This window comes from Triticum aestivum, chromosome 3B, assembly GCF_018294505.1.
Source record: "Triticum aestivum cultivar Chinese Spring chromosome 3B, IWGSC CS RefSeq v2.1, whole genome shotgun sequence".
Classification (NCBI taxonomy): Eukaryota; Viridiplantae; Streptophyta; class Magnoliopsida; order Poales; family Poaceae; genus Triticum; species Triticum aestivum.
Genome location: NC_057801.1, coordinates 788,696,496 through 788,705,312, shown reverse-complemented (window position 1 = coordinate 788,705,312; position 8,817 = coordinate 788,696,496). Strand labels below are relative to the sequence as shown.

Below are 8,817 nucleotides of genomic sequence, written 5' to 3'. Positions count from 1 at the left end.
TGTATGTTAAGACCACAACACCAAGTTGCGGTGGTCATTGAAGCTCTTTTTTTTGGAGAGTACGCTTAGGCGTACCATAGATTTATAGTTGTGGTGGTCATTGGAGCTTTGAGAGTGAAGGACGTTGTTTGGTTTAGGAGACACACTTTCATCTCCACCGATGTTGGGGTGGCCCAGACCCGCTCCTTGCATAATGGGTTTCGTTTTTCTCCTCTTCGATGCTCTAGTGAGTCGTCTTCTGTGCTCCTTAGGGAGCAATGTCGGGGTCTTCCCACCCCTCATTGGGATGATTGCTCGGCGGAGGTTGTGTGGAGGGTACGATGCAAATGAGTTTTTCCTCTTCCACATTTGCTTGTCGTGCTAGCGTGTATGGTCGCGCGTTTTCGATGCCATTTTCTCGCTTGAGGGAGGGGTTGGTTCGTGCCCTTTATATTTACTTTTCACCGAGGTGTTATCAAATTAGCAGTCAACTCGTTCCTTGTCTCCGGTGGCTTTAAGGCCAGCGGCCAGTGGATCTCAGCCCTTGCCGGTGGGAGGGCTATGTTTTTTGTTGTTTCTTCGTGTTTTGTTAAGGTTTGCGTCATGCTTAAGAAGCCAAGATGACGGTGACTCCCTGAAAATGGAATAAGGTTCTCCCTGTCTAGCCCTTATCCCGATGGCGTGTCTATTATCATTGCTGGGCGTGTGAAGGTGTGTCTCTGGTGAATCTATTCTTGATGGATTTGATCAGATCTGGTTGTCGTCCGTCTATGTTCATTTGTTTTCAGGTTGGATCCTTCCGATCTATACTACTTTTCATCGGCGATGGTTGTTGCTCTGTTGCGCTGGTCCTATGGGGGTTTAGCACGACTTTCCGATTGTCTACTATGGCTCCAGCGAGGGAGGGGCAATGACGGCGGCGTGTCTTCGGCTCGTTTCAGTGCTTGTAGTCGTCGCTAGGTGGTCTATGAATCTGGATGTAATTTTCATTATTTCCAATGTTCGTTGTACCAAAAATGATTGAAAATGAATAGATTGAAAGTTTTCTCGAAAAAGAGAAAAAAACTCTTCTCTTCCGTATGATAACCGCAGTGTTAACAGTCGACTCCTGGCCGCTGCATTCAACGCAAAGGCCATAACTTCGATAAAGGAAAAAACGGAAGCCCTTTTCTGCAAAAAACAATGGTAAGCGCAGTGTCCCGCAACAGTCGTCTATCTTCTCTAATAATCTAGTAGGAGTAAAAAAGAAATAATAAGGAGAATAAGAAAGGACCAGCAGCACACCCAGCGGCGACTGTACTCCGACGGAAGCCATCCCCTCTCCGCTCCGGCGGACGCCCCTCCTTCCACCGGAGCGCGCCGCCTCGGAGGTACACTACTCCCCCTCTCGACCCGTCGTCCCTCCCTCTCCCGCGCTCCACCGGAATGGCCTCGTTCTAGATCCACCCACCCGTCCCCGACCTGGGATCGATTTCTTTGCTCCGTCGGCCGGCGACGAACCCTAGCTCTGCCCCGAGCCAGAGCAACGCGCCCCAAAAATCTGTTTCCTTCTGGGACGGATGCCCCCAGTCTCAGCTTGTCGCGGCTCCCTTTGGTGGGGCACTGCAAATCGCGGCTTGTTTTCCAAAAATCAATCATTTGGGGGCAAGTTGCTGCTCCCCTCGTCAGGCCCGCCCCTGTCCCCTTGACACTGACACTAATCAGGTTGTCTTTTGTCCATACATACACTGGCACTAGCAAGTTGCTGCATGATGCTGTGCCCCTTTAGCTTGTGGACGAGCACATTTGTGTTAAAGCACCTGTCTTTTTGCCATCCCGAGAGGTTTCTGCACTGGCGTAGCTCCATTTTGTTTGCTTTTCAGTGTTTAGCATAGATGCCTAGATGGACAGATTTTGTTTATCCATGTGTGTGTATTTTTTCGACGACGTTCGTCAAGACTAAAAGTTGTCAACCTGCCTCCTCATGATAGCTTGGTGGTTATTGGGAACAGGGAAGGCTGCTTGAGAGTGTTCCTGGGCCCAGAAGCAGTCACCAGAACAGAGCTGAAGGGTTTGTGTTACTTTCCTCTGGAACCAGTATAATAATGGCCACAAAGCTTGTGGTAAGGTTCTGAACTTAAGTTCCCTCAAGAAAAACATTCTGTAATACATAAATGCATCTCTTGCTGCGTAACGAGGATGTGACGTTAATGTGCTTAGGTTTTTGGGCTCCCTTGGGATGTGGACAGCGAAGGATTACGAAAGCATATGGCCAAGTTTGGACCCCTGGAGGATTGTGTTGTCATGAAGGTTTCCAGCAATTTCACATTTCATGTCAAATGCTCATTAGTTTCCTCTTTCATTGATTATACAGTACAAATTATACACCCCTCTTATACTTTGTCTGTTTGTTAATATATTGCACATTCTATTCCTTTTAAGACCGAGTTTGCTTTGGAATATATATTATACTATGTGCTAATATTCTTTGTGATATGCGCTTTGAGATTTTGAATTGTTTTATGTTATCTTCCTTTATAGGAATAATTAAGACCCAATTTCCCAACGTAGATATCCGACATATATTTAAATTCAACGGTGATTAAGTTTCTGAAGTCATAGTCCACAGCTATCTATACCATTCCTTGCAAAAAAAAAACTATCTATACCATCATGCAGTGTTTACCAGCTCACAGCATGATTGGCTCATCTATACACTGATTGCTGTACCGATTTACCCCAGTATATCTTGCTTCTTGAAAAATAGGATCGCTTTTCCGGTCGGTCTCGTGGGTTTGGCTACGTAACGTTCTCATCGGCTGATGATGTCAAGGTTGTAAAATGAATATCTGCCCATCCTCTCTATTTGACTTCATTGATTATACTCTTTTTCTCAAGCCATTGCAAGGTAGCTCAGTAGCACCTTACTTATGTTAGGAAAGTAGTTTGTTAACACCTTTCCATTGACCTACATCTGAATCATTTTTCATCATTCTTTCAGAATGTTCTTGAATGTGAGCATTTTCTTGGGAACCGAGCTCTAGAAGTGAAGATAGCAACTCCCAGGGTAAACAATATACACATATTTTCCTTTTTCAGTTTTTCTATTATCCATTGGCTCTTCAATTGATCAGTGTCAAACTTTAGTTGAGTAATGATTATAGTGCGTTTTACTCTTAACACAGGAAGAACTGAAACCACAGTCACAGGGAACAAAAACAGCTACTAGGATATTTGTTGGTCGAATTCCGCAATCTGCAGATGAGTCAATGTTCCGTAGGTGAGCTGTAGCCTTATCTGTTTTCCATTCCTGATTCATTTACTTTGTGACTCTATCAGCGCTCGTCTGAACTATAACGTCTGCTTGACAGGCATTTTGAAGCATTTGGAGAAATTATCGATCTTTACATGCCAAAGGTTTGGAAATCGGGAACTGATTTACCTGCAGCCCGTATCTTGCATGGAGAAACTTTTGTTTATTAAGGCGTATGTGTTAGTTGTCCATTGCCCTGTTGATGAATTTCTTGAAAGAAAATGTGAATTAGGGGATATTCTGTACCATCATAATTTATTGCATATATGTGTACTCAGAAAAATCGTCATGCAATTTGGAGCACGGGTATGTCGCCATAAGGGTGAGGGCCCTTGAAGTGCCACTGGATGTGGGTGTGTACTTGTATATCAGCACTTATATTCATCCAGTGGCATTTCAACGTCCTACCTTAGACCCTCACTCTTGTGTGGGTGCGCTGCGTACTTTCAGTATTTTCTGAACCCCTCTAGAGGCATGCTTCTTATATTATATTGAACAGTGCCAGGGAAGATGAGGCATGCTTCTTGTATTATATAAGATGCTTCTTACATTATAAGAATTTTGAACCATATTGTCCTGTGGCTACAAACTGTATTAAGTTCCAGCTGTGTAAGTGCTTGCTGTGGTGATAATAATCATTGTTGCATTCGATGTAATGTGCTGTTGCAAGAATGGAAATAAACCACAGCTAGAGGCAGTATGATTTCACTGGAATGAATTCCATCTTTCTTTTCATATCTAGGAACATGGTTCAAAAGGTCATCGTGGAATTGGGTTTATCACTTTTCGGAGTGCAGGTATGTTTACTGATATCTATGAATCTTCCAGCATTCTTTTAGGCATGCAATTTATTTGGTCATGCGAGGAAACATCAATCTGAGAAAGTAGAATGATTGAGAATGTTATGGTTCAGTTGTGTATTTGGCATGAGCAGTACTACAGCACAATGTTCCCTGTACAGTAATAAACATTAAATTATTTTCTATATTTGTATGTTGCAGTTCGCTGGCTGAGATATGATGTTCATGCACGTTATTGTTCACCATTTTAGTTGTGGTTTCGTGGCAGACAAACATGTATGTTCTATAGTAAGATAGATCTGGAAATGTGAAATCGTATGCAATCAAGGACACCTTATCCACTTTTTAGCATTCATTTACAGTTGGGAAAGCTAGCTTGGAAATGTTCTCTTGTGCTCGCTCTTTGCGCAGTAGCTAATACGCTCTTTCTCCTGAGCTTATATGTCCATGTTCTTTCTTCGTCATGATTCGTATTTGGTCTTGATTATTCCTGAATTTCATATGATCACTCTGTTTGTGTTTATATTGCCTTATTTTCATCTTGGTCATAATTCAACAGAATCTGTAGACAGTATCATGCAAGAGTCGCATGAGTTGGATGGAACAACTCTACATGTTGACCGTGCAACTCCGAAGGTACTTATCCTATTCCAGAATAGAGTTCAATATACTTAATTTTCTATTCGGCCATGTCTTGTGGCACGTACTGCTTATAGTATGCATTTCTTATCACCTGAAAATCTCCCAGCATCAGGATGAAGATATCAGACACCCTCCAAGCAGGGCATCTCAGGATGGGGGCGACTATGGCCTTGGCTATGGTGCATATGATGTATACATTGCAGCTGCTACCATGTTTGGAGCTTTGGGCCCACCAGCACAGTATGATCATCCAGGACCAGCTTACGGAAGTAAGTCCTTCGATCATCGTGGATCAGCTTATGGAAGCAAGTCCTTTTTTATGAAGTGTAATCCATATTTGACATACAAGAAACTTCATCTGTGGATTGAGTACCATTTCTGTTTGACTTACATTGAAAAGGAGGATACTCTGGATCCCCTCAAGGAACGGGCAAAAAGATATTTGTTGGCGGGATTCCACAAGAAGCAAACAAAGATGACCTAAGGAATTACTTTGGCGGATTTGGCCGGGTCGCAAATGTGTTTATTCCAAGGGTGAGGCTAAGAATTCCATCATCTGTGTCTGTATGGAGTTTCCCTTCTGCTTTCTCAATTTCTATGTTTCTCTTGTAGGATCCTAAAGGAAGTGGCCATCGAGCTTTTGGTTTTGTCACCTTTTCTGATGAGGGTGTGGCAGATAAGGTAGCTGACAAAAGCCATGAAATTCTTGGATGTAAGGTAAGGCTGTGGGTGCTTCCTTTATCTTTGCCCCCCTTTCATCTAATGGAGGGTAGTATGATCGCCTTGGCCCCAGCTTTAATTTGGACAGAAAAAATTACTGAAGTTCCATCATTTCAGGTTACAGTAGACATTGCTGCACCTCCTAGGGGTGATTCCAGTGGTCGTTTCGCTGACCCCATGCCTGGCATGGAACTTCCTGCACCATCGTATGGCTCAATGCGGCCTTTTGGCATGTTCTGCGGCAACCTGGGTTCTGACGTAAGTACACAAAGTGCCTTCCACTTTACATAGTAGGTTTATGTATAAATTAATCTGCTCAAGTAGATTCCTTCGAAACAGAGACCTGGGCTTTAAATCAGTTCTTTGTAGTTGCCACCAGTTGTTTCTTAAATATACGTGTAGCAGCAGTCCTCTTAAGAAATATTTTGTCATCTTCCAGCGCGGCTATGGTCCCAGCGGAGGCGGCAGCAGATCAAGAACGGATGGGCGACATCGACCTTACTGAGCCTGCCCGTGCTAGTCTCGTTGATGTTAAATGCGTCCCTGTTTGGCGATGATCTGACTGGTAGTTAATTGGTTGCAGATTGTGGTGCTGTGTTTTGCTAGCTGTGCGGGTTGCAGCTTTTAAACTTGTTTTGCTGGTTGGTCCTGGGGTTATAGTTGGCGTTTCAAACTAAACTCGGTGTGTCATAGTGTGATCCTTACATAGATCTGTTCCGTTACGTCTGATAGCTGAACCAGGGGTGTCGCCTCTGTGTTGTATGGGGGGGAAATGTTTTATCTCTAGGTGAGTTGTATAAAAGAATAGTACCTCTTTCAGCAGCTAACCTTAAGCAGGATAGGGGTATCTCTCTATATTTTCATGTTATCGTTATTTCGCCGTCGAAACACACATATGTGATTCGTGTGCTGCATTCGATGCGAAAAGAGTGAAGAGAATGACCGACGCCGATGTTTATAGTTCTGTGGAGGTACTGTCTATAGTTACACTCTTTTACCGAAAAAAAGAAGGGAACATCAGTTATGCATGGTCCCGTTTTTGCATCTTCAGAAGTTGCTAAAAATTATGAAAAAAAAGAACTTACAGAACACCAACATGTACTCCCTCCGTCCCAAAATACTTGTCGGAAAAATTGATAAAAATAGATGTATCTAAAACTAAGATACTAGATACATCCTCCTTCGACAAGTATTTCCGGACGGAGGGAGTATCTTTTGTGACAAATTTCAAATGGAAACTAAATCTGCATGTTGAGAAATTTTTTATTTTGACTCTGACAATGTTGAAGGGCTGAGTCCATAGCCAAGCTGAATTTTGTTACTATTAAGAGATAGATTGGAATTTTTTTTTGTTCCGTTATGATGTACTCCCTCCGTTCGGAATTACTTGTCGCAGAAATGGATGTATCTAGATGTATTTTAATTCTAGATACATCCATTTCCGAGACAAGTAATTCCGAACGGAGGGAGTATGTTCAGAACTTGCTTTTCAAATTTTGAGACTTGATGGATACATATTTTGTCTATATAAGTCAATTTTAATTTATTTTTTTGTAAGTTTTAATGACTTGTAACGAGATTTTGGGAGTACTATACGTTGACGTGGTTGCTGTTTCTGCCAGGTGTAGGGAACTGAACTAAAAAGGTCTGCAGCTAACTACGAATTCGTACAAGTAGCTAGTTTTGGGGAGTCATACACGAGAATTTGGTGCAATCTCAGATAGACCTACAAGGCTACAACCAGGAACACAGAGGCCAGGGCTTAACCCAGTACATCGTCCGTAATGTACAAGTCTCTATAATGCTTGCTTTATAGCAGCATTATTACAGGTAAGTGAAAAGGTAAGGGAAGCGTGGGGGTGTTTCGGAAAATAAAGAGCGACATCCAGAAGCTTGGTACCCGTCCGATTGAAGATAGACGTCGTCATGGTCGTTACTCACCGGCAAAGTGATAACTGGTCTGACAGATGTACTCCCTCCGTTCGGAATTACTTGTCTCGCAAATGGATTGCGAGACAAGTAATTCCGAACGGAGGGAGTAGGATCGAAGATGGACGGCGGCCCGCCGCTGGCGTAGTATGAAGTTTAGAGTGTAGCTGAACTCCGATAAAGTGTTGAATCTTTAGATATTCAGACACGGTCCTGACAGTTTCTGATTTCCTATGATAGAATATCATCCATCCATATAGCAGCATAATCTCTACTCTTATAAAAAACCGAGTTGGTGATGATGGTGTGCCTATCATCCTGCAATATAGACCGTCTGATCTATATCCGACGGATAGAAAGCAAACTATGGCAATTTTGCAAAAAGATACCCGCACCTCTCTCCACATTTGCATATAAGGCCTTCCCTCATTCATCCTTATCTCACATAACCCCATTGTTGAGCAATTAAAAAAGGAAGCCTCTGGAACAATCTGGCATGGTGGCGCTGACGGCGTCGTTCATTCCCATGCCTCCGCTCAGTCCAACCACCTACCACCACCACGCCCCACTCCTCCTCACCTTATCTCCTTTTTCTCGTCTCCCCCACTCAGCTCAGTCTGAGTTGTTGGGACACGGACGGCGCCATCTACGTGCTTGCGGAGGTCAGTGTCGGGGAGGATCTGCATCAGCAGTGTACGTGCTGAGTTAAGTAAACATGCAGATGCCATTAGTTTTTACACATAAGAATACTCCCTCATGGGTCAATCACAATAATTTTTTTGTAAAATAAATGCATCTTGGTGTTCCGTGTAATGCACGGGCATCTTGCTAGTAATGTCATAAAGCAAACTGTTTTTTCTCGATATAAGACAAAAACAAAGTGTCACTTGTAATTAAGTTAGTCAGTAAGTAGAATCTAATGTAGCTCTGTTCCACGGGCGACCAACCAGTCCAGTCTATCTACTCTGACGCATCACTTGCCGCCATCTTCTCCGTTGGGTCAGACACGCCGCAACCGATACTTCCGCTTCAGTACAACCCCCCCTAAACACATCAACGGAGGAGATCTGTTGATGTCCCTTCATAATAAAGGGTAGGATGGTCTTTTCTTAGAAATATATCCCTCGCACTATAAAATTAAAGACAGTCCGCCGTGGGCCGGCCCATTAGTGAGTGTATCTTGTAGCTGGGTATCTAAAATCAAAAAACAACGCAGGGTACTAGGGATCGAACACATAACCTCTGGTGAACACAACGCTAGCCATTGGGACAAACTAAAGTTGGTGACACATATGCGGCGCCATGTACCATAAAAAATTGACGTTTTCTCGGACGAATTTTTCGGAAACCGGTCGAACCAGATTTTCCATTACCCCCGAGAAAATACGCTACCGGACAATTTTGTTTTTAAAATATTTGAATTTAATCTGTCCAAATGATCATATAAGATACCTA

General features: G+C 43.1%; 1 protein-coding gene across 4 annotated transcripts; it reads left to right on the top strand.

Moving 5' to 3' along the window:
* Positions 1 to 1,202: 1,202 nt before the first annotated feature.
* LOC123072440 (RNA-binding protein Musashi homolog 2) lies at positions 1,203 to 6,301 on the top strand. Of its 4 annotated transcripts, none has more exons than XM_044495990.1 (14): positions 1,203 to 1,349; positions 1,971 to 2,081; positions 2,179 to 2,268; positions 2,726 to 2,791; positions 2,960 to 3,025; positions 3,144 to 3,238; positions 3,330 to 3,375; positions 4,014 to 4,068; positions 4,631 to 4,707; positions 4,826 to 4,982; positions 5,114 to 5,247; positions 5,326 to 5,430; positions 5,551 to 5,691; positions 5,873 to 6,301. In XM_044495990.1, the coding sequence occupies exons 2-14, from the start codon at positions 2,064 to 2,066 to the stop codon at positions 5,936 to 5,938; spliced, it is 1,116 nt and encodes a 371-aa protein (XP_044351925.1). In that variant the 5' UTR covers positions 1,203 to 1,349; positions 1,971 to 2,063; the 3' UTR covers positions 5,939 to 6,301. The 4 variants fall into 4 exon arrangements, with proteins under 4 accessions (XP_044351925.1, XP_044351923.1, XP_044351926.1 ...); XM_044495988.1 differs by having other exon boundaries at positions 4,820 to 4,982; XM_044495989.1 differs by having other exon boundaries at positions 1,209 to 1,349; positions 1,950 to 2,081; positions 4,820 to 4,982.
* The last annotated feature ends 2,516 nt before the right edge of the window (positions 6,302 to 8,817 follow it).